Source organism: Pituophis catenifer, unplaced genomic scaffold (assembly GCF_029215685.1).
Source record: "Pituophis catenifer annectens isolate HBS135680 unplaced genomic scaffold, rPitCat1.0.hap2 SCAF_7, whole genome shotgun sequence".
In the NCBI taxonomy this organism is placed as follows: Eukaryota; Metazoa; Chordata; class Lepidosauria; order Squamata; family Colubridae; genus Pituophis; species Pituophis catenifer.
The window spans coordinates 31,344,873-31,368,896 of NW_027256887.1; the positions used below are offsets into that span (position 1 = coordinate 31,344,873).

At 40.0% G+C, this 24,024-nt stretch overlaps 1 protein-coding gene across 1 annotated transcript in view; it reads right to left on the reverse strand.

Moving 5' to 3' along the window:
• ZNF277 (zinc finger protein 277) overlaps positions 1-24,024 on the reverse strand; it is a 166,934-nt gene that overhangs the window by 53,404 nt on the left and 89,506 nt on the right. The window contains exon 4 of the mRNA XM_070947134.1: positions 22,982-23,064. Within this exon, the coding sequence (XP_070803235.1) occupies positions 22,982-23,064 (83 nt within the window). The remainder of the gene's footprint in view (positions 1-22,981; positions 23,065-24,024) is intronic.

Genomic DNA, 24,024 nt, shown 5'->3' on the forward strand with positions numbered 1-24,024 from the left:
CATCACAGTCACATCTCCAACTTTTAGCTTGCACATTAGAATACATACATGATAATTTTTTAGGATCTAAATGCCATCTATAAGACATTTTATAAAAATTTTCTCTTAAATTTTGTGCTTGTGTAAATTTCACATTTCTAATCCAAATCTTTTCCCAAGTCTCCATCATTACTGGCTCTTGAAAATTTTGTGCCCATTTAATCATACAGTCTTTAACCAATTCCGTCTCAGAATCTATTTCCAATAAAACATTATACAACCTTTTAATATGCATTTGTTTTTGATCTCTAATTTGTTTTACCAAATTCTCCTCATTTTGCACAAAGCCAGTTTTTTGATCTTCCTTCCATCTAGCTTGAAGTTGACCGTACTGAAACCATGTATAAATTATACCTTCTTCTCTCAGTATATCTAAAGATTTCAAATACATTACCCACCTTTCCATAATAAGAAGCTCTTTATAGGTAATCACCTCCTGTTTTTGTTCTATACTTATATTTTCTATTGCATGTCTAGGATTTGCCCATAAAGGTATCTTATAATTTAACTTATATTGATATTTTTTCCAAACCCTTAACAAAGCATTTCTTAATATATGAACCTTAAATACTTTATCCACTTTTTTGTCATATAACAAAATAGGCATGCCATCCATATAACAAATCATAACCTTCTAAATTCAAAATTCTCCCCTCAGTTAAATTAAACCAATCACTAATTTGTGATAAAACCGCTGCTTCATAATATAATCTTAAATTAGGCATTTTAAGACCCCCTCTTTCACGTGTATCTTGTATAATTTTCATTTTTATTCTGGGTTTTTTCCCAGCCCAAATAAAAGTATTAACACCTTTCTGCCATTCTCTCAGATTTTCATCTTTCTTAAGCACAGGTATCATTTGGAACAAAAATAAAAATCTAGGTAAAACATTCATTTTAATTGCTGCAATTCTTCCCAATAAAGACAACTGTAATTTTTTCCAATTTTCCATATCCTTCTGTACCTTCTGCCAAAGTACCTCATAATTGTTTTTGTATAATTTTGTATTTGAAGCTGCTATGTATACCCCTAGATATTTAACCTTTTTAACTATTTCAAAATCTGTTAATCTTGCTAGTTTATCTCTTTCAAGTATAGTCATATTTTTAACTATCATCTTTGTCTTATGTGAATTAACTTTAAATCCTGATACTTTCCCGTATTGATCAATTATATCCAATATATATGGAGCCGACTCTATAGGTTGGGATAAAGTAATAACCAAGTCATCTGCAAATGCTCTTAATCTATAATCTTGTTGTCTAATTACAATACCCTTCAATTTTTCTGAATCACGTATCTTGTTCAATAGTACCTCCAAAGTCAAAATAAATAATAGTGGGGACAGAGGACACCCCTGCCTTGTTCCTTTCTCAATTTTAAAAGCCTCTGTTAAACCTCCATTAACTATAATTTGTGCTGTTTGCTACTGGTATATCGCTCTAATTGATTGTGTAAAATATTCCCCAAAGTCATTTTCTCTATTATTTTGAACAAAAATTGCCAGTTCAAACGATCAAATGCCTTCTCTGCATCCAAAAATATAAACGCTGCAGGGACTTGATTATTTTTTTCCAAATATTCCAGTAAGTTTACAATTTGTCTAACATTATATCTCATTTGTCTCCCTTTTATAAACCCTGATTGATCATTGTGAATTATTTGTTGCATAACTGGCATTAATCTATTAGCTAATATTTTAGCAAAAATCTTATAATCAGTATTCAGAAGTGAAATTGGCCTGAAATTCTCAGGTTTAATGGAATTTTGGTCCTCCTTTGGAATTAGTGAGACAAAGGCTGTTTTCCAAGAAGGTGGTACTCCTCCTCCTACTTGTATTTTATTAAATAAAATTTTGAGTGGTTCTAACATTTCAGATTGTAAATGTTTATAATAAACAGCTGTTAGTCCATCTGTTCCCGGAGCCTTACCTATTTTTAATTGTTTAATTGCCCCAACAATTTCCTCGGAAGTTATTGGCTGATTCAATCTCTCTCTCTGTTCCAGCGTTAATTCAGGAATCTCCATCTTTAAATATCTATCAATATCAACATCTTGAATTGCATCTTTAGCGTATAACTTTGTATAGAACTCCAAAAAAGCCTTTTTTATTAAATTCTGTTGATAAATCTCTTTACCTCTAAATTCTATCTTGTCTATAACACGTGATTTCTGTTTTTTCCTCATCGTGTAAGCCAACCATCTCCCAGGTTTATTAGCATTACAAAATGTATTATGTCTGGCATATTGTATGCTGGTTGCTACTTGCCCAGCCATTAACATATTAAATTGCTCTCTTAAAATATTAATCATATCTTTTGCCTTTTTATCTCCCGGGTTAATTATAAGCAATTGTTCTTTCTTTTTAATTTCCTCCTCTATCTCTTTCCGTCTGTTTTGTTGTTTTAATCTATATTTATTATTCAAAAAAATTAATGTTCCTCTCATATATGCCTTACACGCATCCCATACCATCTCCATCGAAGTTCCTTTATTCATATTGTTAATAAAAAATTCTTTCATTTGTTTTTTAAGCTCACACAAGTTATCTTCATATCTAAATAAATTCTCATTTAACCTCCAAGACCTCCTTTCCCCTCTTTCCTGCTCTAGTTCCACCCAAACCGGGCTGTGATCAGTTAAAGTTCTTGGACATATCTTCGTACTCTTCACCCTAGAAAAAAGATCATTTGTAGTTAATATAAAATCAATCCTAGAAAAAGATTGATGCCTATCTGAAAAAAAAGTAAAATCACTCTCCAATACGTTCCTTTCTCTCCAAATGTCTCTGAGCTTCATATCCTCCAAGATATCAAAAAAGGATTTAGGCAACTTAGCATGCATGGAAATCTTGGAAAGACTTTTTTTTATCTTTCTGGGTATTTAATACCCCATTCCAATCACCCATTAGAAGTAAAGATCAATAATCCCATTGTAATATTTTGGTATGTAAAAGTTTGTAAAATTTATCTTGTTGTTGATTAGGTGCGTATACTCCAATTACAAGCAGCTTCCCATTCTGTGTTGTTAATTCGATTGCAATATATCTACCTTGAGTGTCAGCCTCAATTAAATTGGCCACTAAGCCTCTTTTAACGTATATAACTAGGCCATTTTTCTTTTCTGGTGCTGATGCCACAAAATGTGTACCTAATTTCGAATTTATCAAGTACTTTTGATCTGAGGATTTAATATGCGTTTCTTGCAAACAAATGACATCGTTCTGAAATTGCTTCAAATAGTGAAATATTTTCTTTCTTTTTTGTGGAGAATTTAAACGGTTAACATTCCAAGATAAAAATTTATGTGCCATCTCTGGGCGCTCCAAGCTTTGAGAGCATCAGCTGAACCTCCTCCGCCATTTTAGACTTCGGCCTAGCTCCTCCCATTGCTTGTGTTTTTTGGGCTTGTTGGGTTGAATCTTGAGGCTGTTGTGCAGATGTTGTTTGTAAGTAGCTCTTGTCAATCGTTGATCTTTTGGCAGCTGTATCATCGTTAATGACTCAAGGGTTGGTGGTGGACCCCCACTCAATAGTGGATCTTCTTCCAGATTGGCTCCTCCAGCTAGTGCTTGAGCATAAGTTTGTGGTTGCCCTCCATCTTTCTCTTGTTGTGTAATTTCCAATTGCTTTCTAGCACCCCCTGGTGAGGGTGGCCTTCCAGCCTTTAAAACATTGGCATAAAAATCTTTTGCCTTTCCAACTGTGTTTAAACGATGTCTTTGCCCAGCGTATATCACTATTATCCCAAATGGGACATCCCATCTGTACTGGAGCTGCTGGTTTCTTAGTTCATTCACCAAAAAACCAAACTGCTTTCTGTCTCTTAACATTTTAGGAGGAAGCTCTTTCAGGACCACCAGCTCTTGTCCCTCCACTTTAGTCTTGTTTCTGTAAGAAGCTTGCAAAATGTCATTTCTAACTCTCCTTGTTGTAAAATAAATCACCACATCTCTTGGTAGCTGCTTTTGTTTTGCCAGCCAGGAATTGACCCTGTAAATTTTGTCCATTTGAATTGCCACATCTTCTGGCCTTTCTGAGATCAGCTCTGCTAAAGCATTGGAGCAAACATCTTTTAAATTTTCACCACTCTTTTCTTTCAAACCTCTCAGCCTCAGGGCAAATTCCATTGATCTGTATTGTAACATAACCATTTCGTCATCCACTTTCTCTGTTTGTATCATAACCTCTCCTACTTTAGTTGCAAGCTCCAAGTTAGCATCATCAATTTCCCGTACTCTCTCCTCAATCTTTAACATATGAGTAGCCAGTCCTGAAACTGCATAAACAATGTCATCTCTTATTTCATCATGTTTTTCCTCCACCACACTTGTAAGTTTCTTTAGCTCCTCTGAAAATTCTTTCATCATTTCTGTCTGATTGTTCAGGGCACCCATTATAAATTCTTTAAGGTCTTGTGATTGTGTATCAGCCGGAAGTTGTTGTTTTTGAGTCACTACAGGGGAACCTCCTCCCCCTTTAGAAGTTGGTGGCTTTAGTTGTTTAGCAGCCATTTTAGTTTAAAAAGAGTTTTTTCCTTTTACAGCCACAGAATCTTATAAACAGTCTTACAAAGTATATTTCAAAGTTTTTCCAAAATAAACAATCCTCTCTTCAAGCTATACTCAATCCCCAGCAGTTTACTCTTCAGGCAGAGGGCTCTTAACAAGCAGTTTCCCTTTAACTTTCACTTTCCCTTCCGCCCATAACAAAGGCTTCCTCTCCAGCCTCCAGCTCAAGAGAGCTCCGTTTGCAACAATGTGTTCACGGAGTTAAGTTCTGTTTCTTTTAGAAAGCTTGCACTCTTGCTTCCGCTCTGTCTGCCTTGTTAGAAATCATTAAAACTCACTGTTTGCCGGCAGAATTGGACGCAGACGTCTTGCTCTGATTAACAGAGGCACCAGCGATCTGGAGCAATGGGAGGGGTGAACTGGGGAGCTCTCACCCTCCGAGTCCCTGGAATTAATCCAGTGACTTTCGGGGAGCTCTACCCACCCCCTCCGACTCTCCTCTCCTTCTTTGCCCGAAGGAGAGTTTTTTCAAACCGCCGGACAGCTGTTTAGCGCTGTCAGGGCAGTTTTTACAGATCGGGTGGCTGGCGGTCTATGGAGACCGTCCTCGTCGTCCGCAGAGCCACTGGAAGTCCTCTTTTTTTGAAAGATTCACAAAGTTGAGTTCTGTTCTTTTACTCTGCCTGAATGGCAGCCTTTCCATTCAATGAATCATTAAATGGTAAAACACAAACACATGCACAAATCAGTTCAAACAAGACTAAGGGAGCAGAAATCTTTCTAAAGCTTCATCTAGGTTGGGTCTCCCACTTCAAGAGCTTGACATTTGTACTGCTTCCTACAGCGCTTGATGGTTTGGTAATTAAGTGGCTAGTATTAATAAGCAGTTTCAACTATTTCAGTAAATTCTCAGTTGGTAAATTACTATTTTGCAAAAGGACACTGGAGATTGGAAGTTAACACCAGGACATGTGATCAATTCTTGGCTTTTCTTTTCTTAGGATTTCTAGAATTCCCATTTCCTGGAATCCATACTCCTATATCATCAGAACCTCACCCTTGGCAAAACAATGCATCTTCCTCTAGAAGTGCAACCCTTACCCCCATGAATTTAACCACAGAAGATTCAAGGATAAAGTTCAGATACGTTATCACAAATACAAAAGATGCTCAAACAATGAGCAAGGAAACTAACTTTAAATATAAGATCCAACTTTATATGTAAGTGCTGTGGTTTAAACCTTATGTCTCATAACTGTCATCATATGGTAATGGAATTTTTGCTATTTATTTTTCACTTTTCATTGTTGAGGGCACTTCACAGTGCTTGGCGCTCACCTTGTCAGATTTCAGCTTTTTCTTATCCTGAATATATATAGACTAAAATATCATATGGCTATGATATTTTGATATAAGAAATATATACATTTCGTTCACACTAATATATCTATAAACATTAAAAAAAGAACCCAAATCATAGTGACGCCAAAAAGCCTGTCCAATCCTATCTTTAAGTCATCGAGTAAGTTCTTCAGATGAGGGTTTCCTCTTTTTTTAATTGAAGAAGACCTTGACATATATATCTTCTATAAGACATTTCTTACTTGAATTTCTCCAGTAATCCTCAATATACTTATAAACCAGAAGTTTCTACTGGGCTAAAGTTTCCTTTATTAAATTGTTATGGTCAGTCTGCAATGTACTATTCAAAGAGAAGATCTAGGAGTTGTTGACTTCCATTTTATCTGTGTAAATAATTTCACTATATATATATATATATATATATATATATATATATATATATATATATATATATATATATATATATATATATTTATTCTCTGAGGTTTTCGCGGGTGTTTGTATGTAGGTCTTTGGTTATTCGGGTTTTCTCCCGCGTAAAATTGGAGGTTTCTTGGCAACGTTTTGACGAAGTCTCATTCGTCATCTTCAGGCTGGTGTCTTCGGCTTCGTGCTTCTAGGAGCAATGTGTGTGATCGCAGCTGTTTCTTCCTTTTAACTGCCAGTGGGGGTGTGAACTGATTGGGTGGGAGCTTGGCTGTGTTCTGATTGGGTGGAGGTGTGTTCTGATTGGTTGGGGGTTTGGCTGTGCTCTGATTGGATGGGGGTTGGCTGTGCTCTGATTGGCTGGGTGTGTGTTCTGTTTAGGTGGGGGCTTGGTTGTGCTCGGGTTGTCTGAGTAGCAGGGGGATTTGAGCTGGTGAGCTGTGTTGCTGTTGTTTGGCTTCGTGTTCGTGGCCGTGCGACCTCTTCATGGTGGGTGTCAGTCTGCTTCATGTATGGATTGGAGGGGTTTAAAGTGGCTAATGATGCAGCTGTGGTCTGGCTTCTGCTCCGTGGTCGTGCCTCATCATCAGTGTGGGTTTGAGTCTGCATTCTGCGTGAATGTATGGTGGTTACATCCTGTGTGGCTCTCATGAGTGTGGGTCTGGTGTCATTCTTTGTGTTAGGGACTCGTTTGTCAATAAGGGCGGGTTTCCAAATGGCTGGTAGGCGGGAGGTATCATCTCATTTATTCATGCTGTGTGGACGTTTTTCTATCTCGATGGCTTCTCTGATTATTCTGTTGTTAAAGTGTTCATTTTTGGCGATAGTTCTGATCTTTTTAAAGTCAATATCATGTCCTGTGGCTTTGAAGTGTTGGACCAGGGAAGAAGTTGGTTCCTCTTTTCTGACTGAATTCTTGTGTTCTTCAATGTGTGCACTTATTCTTCTGTTGGTTTGTCCGATGTATGTGGTGGGGCAGGCGGTACATGGGATTTCATATACTCCTTGATTTTCTAACTCAATTTTGTCTTTGGGGTTTCTTAGGATAGTAGATATTTTTCGGTTTGTGCAGAATGCTGTTTTGATGTTGTGTTTGTGGAGGATCTTGCTGATTCTGTCTGTGGTGCCTTTTATGTATGGGAGGAGGGCTTTGCCGTTTTCTTGTTCTCTGTCTAGGATTTTAGTGGGGGTTTCTTTTTGGATTAGGTTGGTAATCTTATTTCTTTGGAATCCATTGGATATTAGTACGTTAGTGAGAGTGTGTAGTTCGGTTTTTAGGTGTTGTTCGTCAGCTAAGCGTTTTGTTCTGGAGATGAGTGTCTTGGCTACGGAGTTGATCTGTGCTGGGTGGTGGTGTAAGAGTGCATGCAGATAGCGGTTTGTGTGTGTTTTTTTCTGGTAGATGGTGTGTCCTAGGGAGCCATTGGATTTTTTGTAGACTAAGACATTCAGGAAGGGAAGTTGGTTGTTCGCTTCTGTTTCCATGGTGAACTGTATTTTGGGGTGTAGGCTGTTGAGGTGTGTGAGGAAGTTGTCCAGTTTTTCTTTCCCATGTGGCCAGATTATGAAGGTGTCGTCTACGTATCTGAGCCAGAGTTTGGGTTTGTGATCCGATTTTTCTAGAGCTTGGGTTTCAAAGTGTTCCATGTAGAGGTTAGCAATGACAGGTGAGAGGGGTGATCCCATGGGTGCTCCTTCTATTTGTTTGTATTTTTGTCCGTTATAGATGAAGTTTGTGTTGGATAGGCAGTGGTTGGTCAGATCTAGGATGTGCTTGGGGGGGTTATATTTGTTTTGGATAGCTGTCAAGGCTTCTCTGATTGGCACTTGGGTGAAGAGGGATATGACATCGAAGCTCACGAGTAGGTCGCTGGGCTGTAAGTTTTGTTTCTTTATGATCTCTATGAACTGGAATGAGTTTTTTACATGTGAGTTGATGGATTCTGCATAGGGCTGTAGTTGTTTGGCGAGAAATTTGGCTAGGTTTTGCAGAGGTGAGCCTATGGAGCTGACTATGGGTCTAAGTGGGGTTCCTTCTTTGTGTATCTTGGGGAGACCATAGAGCTTAGGGCATTTGGATGATTTCTCTCTGGGAATGATTCTTTGCTGGATCTCTTTGCTGATGGGAGAGGCTTTTATTTTGGATCTAGTGGTTTTTTCCAGGTAAGTGGTGGTATCTGTGTTTAGGGGTTTGTATGTGGAGTCTTGGAGTAGGTTGGTTAATTTGGTTTGGTAGTCAGATGTGTTCATAACCACCGTGGCGTTTCCCTTGTCTGCTGGTAGGATTATTATGCTAGTGTCTTCTTTCAGGTTAAGTAGTGCTGTCTGTTCCTCTTTGGGTAAGTTGCTTTTGGGTGGCTTGCTGGTGCAGAGGATGTTGGTGATTTTGAGTCTGATTCTGTTAGCGTCGTCGGGGTTGACTTTGGTCAGGCTGGTTTCAACTCTGCATATAATGGTTTCAGTGGGGATGTGTTTGGGAGCGACTGCAAAGTTGAATCCTTTGTAAAGGACATTGGTTTCGGCTTTGGTGAGGATCCTATCTGAGATGTTATGCACTGTTTGTTTCATGTGTGGCTGTGAGGGGGGAGGGGTTTGTTTCTGGTGTTCTTGTAGTCTTCGGAGTTTGTTAGTGTGTGTGTCTATCTTGAGGGTGGTCTGTGTTTCGGCTCTCCAGACAGCGAGTTGTTTGGATTTGTCCCAAAGTGTAGGGTGGATCTTGTTGCTGAGTTTGAGGTGAAGTGTGAGGAGATCTTTGTTGATTCGGTCTAGGGGGAATCTTTTTGTGTGAACTTCACGACGCTAACAGAATCAGACTCGAAATCACCAACATCCTCTGCACCAGCAAGCCACCCAAAAGCAACTTACCCAAAGAGGAACAGACAGCACTACTTAACCTGAAAGAAGACACTAGCATAATAATCCTACCAGCAGACAAGGGAAACGCCACGGTGGTTATGAAGACATCTGACTACCAAACCAAATTAACCAACCTTTAATTGCTTGATTTTTCCTAATTTGTATTAATAGTATCTCCAAGAATAATATAAATAAGAGAGGTGACAAGGGACATCCCTGTCTTACCCCCTTAGCTATATCAATCCTCTCTGCCGTTTCCCCATTCATTATTATTCTGGCCAATTGTTTCAAATAAATTGCTCTTATTAAATCTGTAAATTTCTCCCCAAATTTCATAATTTCCTATTGGTTAATCAGAAAGTTCCAGTTTAAATTATCAAATGCTTTCTGGGTGTCTACAAACATCAATGCCAGCTGCTTATCCGGATGGGCCTCATGGTATTCTAATGTATCCAGAATCATCCGTGTATTATTTCTTACAGTATATATCTATTTGGAAGAAATTCATTTTGATCTGAATCAATAATTTCACTTAAATTTTTTTTGGCCCTTTCAGCTATTATTGTTACAAAAAATTTTATAGTCCACGTTAAGCAGCGAGATTGGCTGATAGTTCTTGACCTGCTGTGTGTTTGTAGAATCCTTTGGGATGAGTGATATCAATGCCTCTCTCCATGTCTGTGGTAATTTCGATTGCCCTAAGGCTTCATTATATAGATTCAGCAATAACACTTCCAGAGGTCCCTGTATCTTTTTATAAAACTCAGAGGGGATACCATCAGGTCCTGGTGTTTTATTATTTTTTTGTTTTTGAATAGCCGCCTTCATTTCTGTCATAGTAAGCCTGCTGTTTAAAATTTCTTTCATTTCCTCTGATATTATCGGAAGATTCCTATCTTTCAAATATTTTTTATATCTTCCTCCTCCACCTTCTCCTGGCTATAGAATGTTTCAAAATAATTTTGGGCTATTCTCTTTTTTTTTTGTTCTATATATCTCCTTTGTTGCCTTAAGTTTTTGCGCCATTTCCTCCTGGGAAAGCAGATTTATTTTATGTTTAATCAGATCCCTTTCCTCTCTAATTTTTTTTATCCGGGGATTCCTGCACCTTATATCCTAATTCCTCTAATTTCTCTTGTAATTCCAATTGCTGTTTTCTTTTTTCTCTATTTCTCTTCTCCCAGTATGCTATTGTTAGGCCTCTGATATAAGCCTTGGTTGTATCTCAAAGGTTCTGTAGGGTCGTATCCTCATTTGTATTTTCTTTCAAGAAGAAATTGAACTCTTTTTCCATCCATTCTATATACTTTTTTCTTTTATAACTCCTTGATTCATGGTCCATCTCCTTCTCGATTTAGATCTTCCTTTCCATTTTAATATCAATGGGCTATGATCCACCCATATATTATTTGCTATTTCTATTTCATCTATATTTTTACTTGATTCCAAATCTGTCAAAATCACATCTATTCTGGACCATGAACAATGTGGGTTAGAATAAAAAGTGTATTGGTTTTTTTGTGGATTTCCGGGATGATATCATGGTGTTGCGGTCCAAGAAACGGAGCTCTGCCATCTTGGACCAAATTTTCGCATTTGGAAGCCGGTACCGGCGAGAGCTGACCCGCGAGACATCAATTTGGTAGAGGGGAAATTCTCTGGGTAACAGGGAGCTGCGCAATTCCCCGTTACGGAAGGAAGAGCCTCTTAAATTTCAGCGTGGAAGAGACCAGCTGTAATGGTCGGATCCGGAGGAGTGATGGCCCATGTGAATAGTGAAGCAAGCAAGAAGTGAAAAAACAGCTAGATGCATCGGTGAACAGAGACAGGACAGAATGAGTTACTGGGTTAATTTCCTAATTTGGTGGAAATTAAAAGGTGTGACAAGGAAGTCTCCGAAGAGAGGAAAAGCGGCGCGGTGGCCATGGAGCGAAGCAGCGAGAAGGAGGTTGAAAAGAGAAAAGAAGGAGTTTGGAGGAGTTGAAAGGAAAAGAGAGGAAGAAAGTTGGAAACTGCGGTAAAGACTGTGACTGAATGTACTGGGACTGAAGTGAAAGATCAGAGTGTGCAGATATAATAATTGCAACAATGAGGATTGGAGTGTGGATTGATAGCTACAGTGACAGTGCATACTAATAGGAGCAGACAGCTTGGAGGAAGGACTTGGAAAGTAGCGAACGGAAGAGATTGGGACAGTGCAAGGAAGGAGACTGGAAGAAATTAGTAGGAAATTGTGTATATTGTATATTTATATTTAGAAGCAAATAATATGGTATAGCCATAGATTTTCTCTATTTTTTTATTGTTGATATCTATTATTTAATTGACTCTTGAAAATATTGAGATAATATAAGATATTGTATATAAACAGATAAACTTATTAATTTAAGGAATTAGTTAATATATTATCTAAGAGGAAGGACTGTAATAAACTGTCTGGCTTTTCTATCTATATACTCTTTCTTTATACTGAGGTAATATATTTTTGTTTGTTTAGGTATTGTTAACTTAATAGTGATAATTAACCTAAGAGTGATAATAGTTATTAAGATTAGGGGAAAATAGAATCAATTATATTAATTACTTATTTGAGTACTACATTTAATGAACTCTAAAAAACAAAATTGATGGAAAATTAAGTAGGTAAGACCATAAAAGAAAGGAGCATTTAACAACCAAAAGAAATTAGGAAAGACTTCAGAGAGAAAAGAAACAGATTCTTTATGGTCTTGTGGAAGAAAATCTTTGGGAAAGTGGATATGACAAGTACAACATCAGTAACTAAAACTGCAAAACAAGTTATACAAATGCCTCTCCAGCAGGACAAAAATTGATAGGAGATATGTTGGGAGGAGAAAAGGCAGGAGCTGAAATGAATGTACAAAGTATGCAGACAACTCTGAATATGATTCAGGAGGTGCTTCTTAAGACCCAGGAATCTATTGGAAAGAACCATGAAGAATTGAAGAATCACATTGACGAAGTGAAAGGCGACATAAGGAAACTAGATGACAGAATGGGAGAAATACAAGAGACAATTGTTAAGAACGAACAGAGGATAAAGATAGTGGAAGACAGAACGGGACAGACAGAAAAAAAATTGGAGGAGACAGAAATGAAATTGATGGCAACAAATCGAGAACTCAAAGAGGCAATAACGTTTCTTGAAATGGACAAGGACGTGTTTTACTTAAGGTTTAGAATATACCAGAAAAGGAACGTTGGACTTACTTGAACGTTCGTTCTCGTTATGCTGCGTGAGAGTCCATTGAATGGGTTGTCCTCATGTCATTGGCCAGAGATTGAGTTAAGATTTTTTAAACACACCTCTTCCGGTGTGGCTCGTTCGTTAACGAAGGTCCAGATCTGAAGAACACTGAAACTCAAACAGAAAACAAGCAACCAAAATCCGGAACCCCCGCAGAAAAAAAGGGAGGGTATGGACTCTCACCAGTGCAACGAGAATGAATGTTCAAGTAAGTCCAACGTTCCTTCTCCATTGCGCTGCTTAGAGAGTCCATTGAATGGGATATACCCAACCTAAATATCCCTAGGGTGGGACTAAGGAAAGCCAGGTGGAGTGTCAGCGGAAAGAACCTATTGGAGCACCCTGCAACCAAAGGCCGCCTCGGTCGATGCAAACTTGTCCAGCTTGTAGTTACATATAAAAGGAGTGGGTGAGGCCCAAGTGGCCACCCTGCAGATCTCGAGAAGAGCAGCCTGCGTGGCCCAGGTGGCGGAGGTAGCTGCGCTCCACGTTGAATGAGCCGTAATGTGGCGAGGTCAAGGTTTGCGTTGCTGGTCGTATGCCATGGCAATGCAAGCTTTGAGCCAACGAGCAATGGTAGAAGATGACATTCTGTTGCCCAGAGAGCTGGGTTGAAAGGAAATGAATAATGATTCTGACTTCCGGAATGGGGCCATCCGGTAAGTATACTTACGTAGAGCCCTGTGGATGTCCAGGGAATGCAATCATCATTCGCTGGGATGTTTGGGATTGGGGCAAAAATTGGGTAAAACCACCTCCTGAGCCCTGTGGAACCAGGTATTGATTTTAGGGAGAAAGGTGGGATCCAGCCATAGGACGACACAGTTGGAATAAAAGATGCACAAGTCGTCGCGAGTGGAAAGGGCCGCCAGCTCCGAAATCCGACGAGCAGAAGTGATTACAAGAAAGGCGATCTTGAAGGTCAGAAGATTCAGAGAGGCAGTATCCAGTGGTTTGAAGGGAGACGCGGTCAGGGCCTGTAGGACAAGACTGAGGTCCCAGGAGGGATATCTGTGGACTGGAGGCGGGCGAAGGTTGGACGCACCCTGCAGAAACAACGAACATAGAGATGCCAGGACAACGTGGAGGCCCCTTTGCATTGAATCACAGTTGCTAGGGCAGCGACCTGCTGGTGGAGAGTACTGACGGCGAGGCCGGCTTCCAACCCCTCTTGAAAGAAGTCCAAAACCCGGGGAATGGATGCCGAAGTGGGAACAGTACCAGTCTTGGAACACCAGCAACGGAACGAAGACCAAGTTGCTTCGTAGATGCATGTCGTAGACTGTCGACAAGCAGCGAGAAGTGCATATCACACTAGGTGAGAAAGGGTCCCTCTTCAGGATCTCCCTTTTAAGTGCCAGGCGGCCAGTTGGAACCACTGAAGATCTGGATGGTGGATGGCCCCATGATGGAGGGAGATCTGATCTGGAGGAATTCTCCAGGGAGGAGTTAGCGAGAGGCTCATGAGGTCTGCAAACCAGGTCCTCCAGGGCCAATATGGAGTCATGAGGATGACGTCCATTCCCTCCGTCAAGATCTTCCTGATAACCCTGGGCATCAGAGGGATCGGTGGGAATGTATAGAGGATGGTTGGAGGCCACTGACAATGGAGGGCATCGGTCCCCTTGGCTCCTGGTGTCCAAAACCAGGTGGAGAAGCATGGAAGCTGTGCATTTCTCAGGCTGGCGAAGAGATCTACTTGAGGGCGACCGAAAATGGTCGTGATTTGCAGAAAGAGATCGGGGTGCAGCTGCCACTCTGCTTGATTGAGGTAGCCCTGCTCAGCCAGTCCGCTTGCGTGTTTGAGATGCTGTAGATGTGCTCTGCGTGAAGAGAAAGCAGATGTCTCTCCCCCCATAGACCTAGTGATGTGGCCTCATGCATCAGGGCCTTGGAACGAGTGCCCCCTTGCCTATTCATGTGGGCCTTCGCCGTCACATTGCCTGTTTGTAGAAGCACGTGATGGTCCGACAGTTGTTTCTGGAAGTGTCGGAGTGCCAGGTAGGTGGCGTGCAACTCCAACCAGTTGATGTCGTTCCGCAGGTCCCTGTGGGACCATCGACCCTGAGTCATGTGGTTCTGAAAGTGGGCACCCCACCTGAAGAGACTTGCGTCCGTGGTGAGAACCAGACACTGTGGTTCTTGGAAGGAGCAGCCTTTCTCCACCAGCATAGTGATGTGAGCACCCTGTGAGAAACCTTGATCCAGGCATTGGTGTTGCTGGTGCCAGACTTTTGGCTGGGCAAGAGGACCAACTGAAGGGGATGTGACTGTAATCTTGCCCAAGGGATGATAGCCAAACAGGAAATCATCTGACCCAATAATTGAGAAAGCAACAGCAGAGGAACCATCTTGAGAGACTGCACACGTCTCACCACATTCCGGATGATGACCAGGTGTTCCTGAGAAAGGAAGACTAGGCTGGATAAGATGTTGATTTGTGCACTGAGGTGGACAAGGTCGATAGAGGGAGTGAGATGACTCTTCTCCCAGTTCACGGTGAACCCATGTTCCTGGAGCATCCTCATTGTTACCTGGAGGTCGAGTTCCGCCTGTTGGGGTGAGTAAGAGAGAATTAAAATATCATCTAGATAACATAGCAGTCTGATAGGCGTTGCTCGTAAATGAGCAGCCACCACGTCCAGGAGCATGATGAAGGTGCGGGGGGCAGACGAGAGCCCGAATGGCAAAGTCCTATACTGGAAATGGGCCCCATTGTAGCAGAATCTAAGGAATCTCTGGTGAGCTGGTCTGAGGAGAACATGGAGATAAGCCTCCTGGAGATCAATGGATGCCAAAAAATCTCCGCGTCTGATGCTGCCCAGGATACTATGCAGAGATTGCATCTTGAAGTGCCTGTACCGTATATGTAAATTCAAGCGCTTCAGATCTAGCATGGCCCTGCTTCCCCTCGACTTCTTTTGAACCAAGAAGAGAATCGAATAGGAGCCAGAACCCCAATGATCTGGGAGCACTGGCTCAATGGTTTGAATGGCCAGAAGGTGTTGAATTTTGGCTTCCATCAGAGCTCTCTTGGAGGGATCCGTGGACCTGGAACATCAAATGAATCTCCGTGGGGGATCGGAAATAAATTCGAGGGTGACCCTGAGGGAAACTGTCTGAAGAGCCCAGGCATCGGTGGTCGTATGGCGCCAGGTGGTTACAAATTTGGCAAGCCGACCGCAATGGACTCGAGATCTGAGTAGTTACTTATTTCTGCGGTAGGGTGGAAGTTGGAGCCCCGAAAGGGTCGTTGAGAGTGAGGTTGCTGGGATCACTCTCTGAAGGGTTGTCTGCCCTGGGCTCTATCAGTGGGGTGGTTGAAGGGCCGCTGGTAGGCCGGGGATTGGAACCCGGGATCCGAAGGACAAAAGGAATGCCTTCAGTAAGGAAAGGCGGATCGCCGATTGGACCATCTGGAGACATAGGGAAGGACCTTCTTCTTGTCCCTACCTTCTACGAGGACCGGATCTAAGGCTTCCCTGAAGAGGGAGCCCCCTTTAAATGCTGCTGCGGCTAACCGCCATTTGATCCTCATGTCCACCTGCCAATGGCGCAGCCAGAGGTGGCATCTGGATGTGATATTGGATGCCAGTGCTCGTGACGCAAATTTTGCTGAGTTGAGTCAGCAGAAAACTCAGCGGCAGCGATCAATTTATTAACATCCTGATGCAGACGAGAGTCCTCTGGGGAAATCCTGGAGTGCATCTGATGTAGCCAGATGAGAGACATCCTGACAAAGGACGCCGCCATGGCAGATCTGATGGCCCATGCAGCAGCCTGGTGTGTCTTACGGGTTGAAATTTCAGCCCTTCTGTCTTCAGTTCGAAGACCCTCAGCAGCATCAGAAGGCAGAATGCTAGGCGAGGTCAGATGTGCCAAGGGGACGTCGATCCTCGAGCTCCTGGTCCACGGTGTACAATTTTTTGTCTAGTCCACTTGAAGTCGGAATGGACCCCAGCTGAACCCATTGCCATTGGACTATGTCAATAAAGAGCTTGGGCAATGGGATGGTTTCATGCTCTGTGAGTGCCTCAGTGAAAAGAAGGTTGGTGGAATCTTGAGGGTCCAAAGAGCCCTCTTGACGCGCAACTGTAACACACATATTAGCAGTAACCGTCACCTTATGCAGCAGCGTCTTAAACATCTCATGGCGGAAGTGACTGGTGGTATGGGGTCTGTCAGAGGCAAATTCTTCTTCCTCACCAGAGAGATTGTAATCAAAAATATCATCGTCACCCATCAGCGACGGATCGCTATGGTGGGACGGAGAAGGTGAATGAGTAGCTTGCGAAGAGTCAGTGTCCATGTGGCTCGACGGTTGGACAGGTCTGGGTGCCTGAACCAGAACTGACAATGGAGCTAAAATGCCCCTTTGTGTGAGAGCTGCATCGATTCCTCTGGTCACAGTATGAATAATGAAATCGCACATTTCCTGTGGCATGACAGAAACGTGGCCTTCCACTGGACGGAGCCCCGCTGCAGTAGGAGTAAAGGTTGCAGACGGCTTTGTCAGCCTGGGGGTCTAGGCGGTTCCATGATGGAAGCAGATCCTTGAGAGAAAACTTCTCTGATTACCGCCTGGTTATCTTGTGTTTCAACAGAGAGATTGGGAAACCAGGTAGAATGGTCCTGAGATATTTGAGGTGAGGGCTCCTGTTTTTGAGCTAAGATGGGGTCCCCCCAGGTTCAGAAGAAGCAGTGGCGCTGTTGGTTGCTGCCTTCTTTTGGGCCTTGTCAAACTGCTTGCTTAAGACAAGGTGTCTGCGTTTGACATCTTTCTCTGCAGAAGACGAGGATGCAGTGGCAGAAGATTTAGCCCTGGTTGAATGGGCTTTGGATTTTGATCTGCCCCTCTGTGTAGTAGGAAGGGGAAGAGATCTAGATCGACGTGAGGGAGAGCGGCTGCAATCCGCCATTGTATAATGAGTCTCCCTCCAGGCAAGCCGGTCAAATTCAGTGGATCTGCAAACAAGGTAGTAAAAGCCCTCCTAAGGTGGCGCAGAACTGATGGAACAGCTAATTACCAGAGGAGAGCTGCCAGAAATGGTAGGGAGCCAACAACACAGCTCCACAGGGCCCTGAGCAGGATCAATTAAAGGCGAGGGTTAGGCACGGAGCTGATAGGATGATCCCAAAACTCCTTGGGGAGGGCTGAGAGAAATGGCGCGGAGCCAGCAACACAGTTCCACAGCACCTCTAATCAGATAGAAAATGGCGTGGAGCTGACAGAACAGCTCAGGCATCCACACCAGCAGATACAAAATGGCTTAGAGCCGACAACACGGCTCATCTAGTGCCCTTGCAAGTGAAACAAAATGGCGCTGAGCCGTCAGAACAGCTCCCTCTCGGCAAGAAAACAAGCAAGTGAAACAAAATGACAGGAGCCGACAAAACAGCTCTGCGAATGGCAAGGCGATGGGCCACGCAGGGAGAGTTCAGCTCCGAGAACACGGAGCTCCTCTTGATCCCTGCAGCGCCAAGGCGACACCATGGCTTCCCTCGCACTTCCAATCCACTCACTGTTAGGTTGCGCTCTCCGCGAGGTGATGAAATTGGCAGGGATTGGTGAAAATGGCAATGCCCGGAGAGTGGAATCCACAACACCAGTGGCAAGCCGCAGCTCAGCTGAGCGGCGCTCGGCCAAACATGAGGTCCCCCCTGCTACCGCAAGTTCAGCAAGAATCCAGCAAGGAAACAGCCACAATAAAAAAAGTTAAAATTCTTCCAAAAATGCTAGTCAGAAAGTCCATTACAATGAGCTGAGCCTTATATCAGAGGCTTAACAATTGCCTATACTGCACAAAAAAACAACAACAACAACAACAAATAAAACATTTACAGACAATATTACATCAATATGAATTAGATCTACAGAAACAGCCACATAACCAAAAAATTAAGGAGAAAATAAATTTAACAAGGCATAAATTAAATTTGATCACAACAACAGAAATAGCAAGAAAAATAAAAATCGCTAAACAAAACCAATTTGAACATGCAAACAAAACCGGACGATGGTTAGCATATAAATTGAAAATAGAAAAACAGAGGAATATTATAATACAGTTAAAAGATGTAGATGGTTGTTTATACCAGAATACTGAAGACAAAAAACAAATTGCAAAGGAATTTTTCAAAAACTTATACGCAAAGGAAGAGATTAAAGAAGAAAATATCATAGAATATTTAAATAAAATAAAGATTCAAGAATTAGAAGAAGAACATATAGAATTATTGAACAGACCAATCTCAATGTTAGAATTAATAGAAGCGAGGAAGAAACGAAAAAATAACAAGACACCGGGAACAGACGGTATACCGGCAGAGTTTTATAAGACATTCCAACAACCATTAGATGATATATTAATACAAGTTTTCAATGATGCAATAATAGAAGCTGAAATTCCGCAGTCATGGAATGAGACAATAATCACATTAATACCAAAACACGATTCGGATCCCACGGAAATTAAAAATTATAGACCAATTTCTCTTCTCAACGTAGATTATAAACTATTCACATCAATTATAACACAGAGATTGAAAATCAATAATCAAATACTATATACATCCTGATCAAAATGGTTTTATTCCTGGAAGACAAATTCATAACAATACAAGAACAATTATTGACATTCTGGAATTCTATGAGCAAAGATCGGAAAACCAGTTAGCTCTAATTTTCCTAGATGAGCAAAAAGCGTTTGATAATCTCAACTGGACATTTCTAATAGCACAATTAGAAAAGATGAAATTTGGAGAAAGATTTATAAAAATGATTAAAAAGATATACAACACCCAAACAGCAAAAATACAAATTAATGGAGATACAACTGAACAATTTGATATAAAGAAAGGAGTGAGACAAGGATGACCATTATCTCCTATATTGTTTATATTAACATTGGAAATATTACTAGAAGAAATCAGGAAAGATACAGAAATAACTGGACTAAAAATAAAAAATCAAGAATATAAACTGCAAGCCTTTGCGGATGATATAGATAAACCCATACAATCTGGACCAAAATTAATGATAAAAGTACAACAATATGGAGAAGTAGCGGGATTGAAAATTAATAAACAAAAAACTAAAATTTTAATAAAGAACCTTAACAGGTATCAAGAAGAAGAATTGGAAAATATATTAGGGATACAAACAGCAAAGAAAGTTAAATACTTAGGAGTATGGATTACAAACAAAATATCAACGTTGAAGGAAGACAATTATATTAAACTGGCTAAACAAATAGAAAAGGATTTGGAAAGATGGCCAAAACTCCAATTGTCTCTTTGATAGTATAGTGGTTTAGTGTACCCTGTCATTAACACAGCTGCCTGCAATTTCTGCTGGTTCGAATCTCTCCAAGGCTCAAGGTTGACTCAGCCTTCCATCCTTTCTAAGGTAGGTGAAATGAGGACCCAGTTTGTGGGGGCAATAAGCTGACTTTGTATAAAATATACAAAAGAATGAAGGTTATTGCTTAACGCATTGTAAGCCGCCCTGAGTCTCCGGAGAAGGGCGGCATATAAATCAAATTAAAAAAAAAAATTGCTACCATTAAAATGAATATTCTGCCAAGAGTGTTATACTTATTTAGGGTGATACCAGTAAACCCAGGAAGAACATATTTTAAAGATTTAGACAGAATGATATTAAAATTTATTTGGCAGGGGAAAAAAGCAAGAATCAAATTAAAACATCTACAAGACAAAAGCGAGAGAGAGGGAATGGGACTCCCTGATTGGCAGAGTTATTACAAAGCCTCAGCGTTAACATGGATAAAAGATTGGATCGAACTCAAAAACATAAGAACATTAATATTGGAAGGTTTTGACATGACAAAGGGATGGCATGCATATCTTTGGGGAGAGAAAATTACAAAACAAGAACAATTTCGCAGACACATTGTAAGAGACAATTTGCTTAAAATATGGAATGATATCAGAAAATATCACTATGATAAGATTCCTAAGTGGACTTCCATAATGGAAGCACATATTTATCCAAATACAATAGATACAAATAAATTAAAAACATATCAGGACATCTTAAATGAAGAAGGAAAACTAAAAACAAGAGAAGAATTGAGAATGCAAAATGTGGAAATAGAGTGGTGGTCATATTTGCAATTAAAATCCAGATATAAATCCGATATGGAAAAAACTGGAATTCAAATGGAATCAAATCAGTTGGATAAAATTTTATTAGGCCCCAATGAGAAATTAATAACCAAAATTTATAATTTTCTATTGGAATATAAACTAGCAGAGGAAGTAGTTAAAGAGAATATGATTACATGGGCGACGAATTTTGGGTATGCAATAGAATTAAATAAGTGGGAAAAATTGTGGAAAAGTATTAATAAATTAACATTATCTGTACCATACAAAGAAAATGCTTATAAATTGTTCTATAGGTGGCATTTACCACCGGCACGAATTTCTAAAATGTTTCCCAGTACATCTCCACTCTGTTGGAAATGTAAAGCGCATAAAGGGACATACTATCATATATGGTGGTCATGTCCCAAAACTAAAAAATTCTGGAACAATATAAAAATGCAACTGGAACAAATAATAACCCAAAAGGTACCATTAAAACCAGAAATTTATTTATTAGGAATACCTACAAGCAAATATGAAAAAGAAATAATATATTTAATAACACACATTTTGACTGCAGCAAGAATCATATACGCAAAAAATTGGAAACAAGAAGAGGTCCTGACTCAAGAGAAATTAATATCCAAAATTATGGAATGTGCTGAGATGGATAGACTCACCAAGGAGATCCAAGGAAAGGAAGAATCTGAATATTATCTGGTCTGGCAAAAGTGGTATAAATGGTTAGCGGTAAGTGAAAAAAAAGAGAAGAAGAAAGAAAGAAAAATTAAATAAAGGAAAAGATATCAATAGAGTAAAATAATTTTTTACATCAAATGAAATTTAAGAAAGAGACACCAGATATCAATAAAATAATATCATTATATAAGGTGAGAGAAATAATATATACTGAAGAATATAGGATATTGATATTGTAACAATTCAGATATTATAGGGTAGATGTCATTAAGATGATGCTTGTTGTAAATTGTTTTATTTGCATTTATAAATGTATTATGTGGTTTCTTAAATTAATAAAAGTTTAAAAATTAAAAAAAAAAAGAATGAGCTGAGGCTAAAAGGGTCCCTAAGGCTGGACTGAGTTAATGAACTGGAGCCACACCAGAAAAGGAGGTGTGTTTAAACAAATCTTAACTCAGTCTCTGGCCAATGACATGAGGACAACCCATTCAATGCACTCTCTAAGCAGCGCAATGGAGAACATGGAAGAAGACCTCCTGAATATTATGATAGAGTTGTTGGCGGACAACCTGAAGATAAGTAAGAGTGAGTTGCAAAATGGTATTGACGAATTGTATAGGGTGCATACTAATTATGCACAGCGAAATGAATTGCCACGTGAGTTACACATACGATTTACTAAAAAAACAATTAAAGATGAAATCTATAGGTGAATGCGAGATACAATGATGACATACAAAGGGAACGAGATTCTGACTCTCAAACAAATACCCAGGAGGGTAAGGGAGCAAAGGCGGAGCTACCACTTCTTCTCCTCCCAACTTATCAAATATAAAATAATGTTCCGGTGGTTTATTCCAGAAAGTTTACTAGTGACCTGGTAAGACAAAAAAATTAGGTTGGATACATCAGAGAAGGCTCAGGAATTTTACGATCAGTGTATAGCAATAGATGAAGAGAGGGAAAGTGGGGACGAGACAGAAGATAAGAGTCAGGAAGAAGGGAAGGAGTCGGAATTGGAATTATAGGAGAGGATTGAAAGAGAACAGCGGGAAAGAACAAGGACAAGGTCAAGGACACAAACAGAAACGAGATTAAGGAAAGGAACCAGGGCTGTCAGTAAAAGGTAAAATGGAAGAAGAAATTAAATTAATTTTGATTTATATAAATGGTTTAAACTCCCCAACTAAAAGGAGACAGATTCTATCCAAATTACAAAAACACAATTCAGACATCACACAGTTACAAGAAACCCATATTAAAAAGCAACAAGGACATCTATTAGAAGACCCTAAATTAGGAAAACTATACTCAGCTCTTGCACCACAAAGAGAGGAGTAGTTTTATATATTAAAGATTGGCTACAATCAAAACAAATTTATGCAGATGAGGAAGGTAGAATTTTACTAACTGAGATAATAAGACAAAAAAAAAATGTTATTGGTGGCTATCTATGCACCGAACATTAGACGGAGGAATTTTATTACAAATTACATAAAAAAAATAGTGGAATTGGAAACTGAAAATATTTATTTATTGGGGACTTTAATGCGGTCATAGATACAAAATAAGATTATGGATCTGGGAAGAAAAATAAAAAGCAGAAGAGGATACTACCAACCACTTTTTTTGACATGGTGCAAGAACTGAATCTAAAAGACATCTGGAGAGCACAATATCAATATATTTAAACAAAATAATATCTTACCAGTCTTTGTTGTTGAAGTTCCTCCCTTAGTTCTCTGTCTTCAGGTAAGGCATCACATAAAAGAAAATAATTGTCCTGATCCTCTGTTACAAAGTAAACATAAGTGTCAAAGCAAATTGTGTAACTTTTGTTAGTATACTAAGATACTTCTTAAATGGCACATTGCATTGAGATGTCAAATTATGCAAATATGAAAAGATGAAATGGTTACTCATCCTAATCTCCTATATAGATAGAGCAGAAGAGGAAGCTGTAACCAAAAATATATTTAAATCCTGGAAAATTAGAAAGCAAAACAAAGGAATTCAAAACAACTGTTCCTTGATGGGCTAGGTAGAAGTTGAAATAGAGGAGAGCTTGTCAGGCTTTCAAGATTGTCAAGATTGAGTTGCAATGTCCTAACCACAAACTACACAGAGGCCATGTGGCCTCTGAAGCAGGCCCCAGTTTGGGATTCATTTTGGCCATTCTGAAATAGCTCCTGCTTCCAGGACATCATCAGATGGCCTTGTACTGTATAAAAGGCTGATGGGTGGATCAGCTGGTTGTCGTTCACAAAGCAATCTCTTCATGGAGTTGGACTCAAAAGCACTCAAAAGGACTCAAAAAGCAATCCATGATTCTGTGCTGCCAGGACCCCGGTTCACTCTCAAAGAGTTGCCACTGGAAGGATTTGCTCTAAGAGCTGTCTGCTGGATGATGCCGTACCTATGTAGTGAATGAGATATTCTGATATTTTGGGTAAGAATATAGTCATTCATCTACATGACATTTTGATTTTTTTCCCAAGACTATTCTCTACATTCTTGTTCGTGTCAGGAATGTGTTCAATACACATCCCAAAACAAACTGCATGGTAATTTGGAAACATGTGACTTTGATCTTCCTCAATTAAATGATCTGGTTGATTGGATTTTTATGGAAGGTATGCAGGTAGAACATTCAAATGTTCAGGCTTCCAATGTGTGGTTTCCAATTTTGGAATTTGCCAACATTTTACAAAATATTAATCTCTGTATAGAGAACACTAGGCCATTAATTCA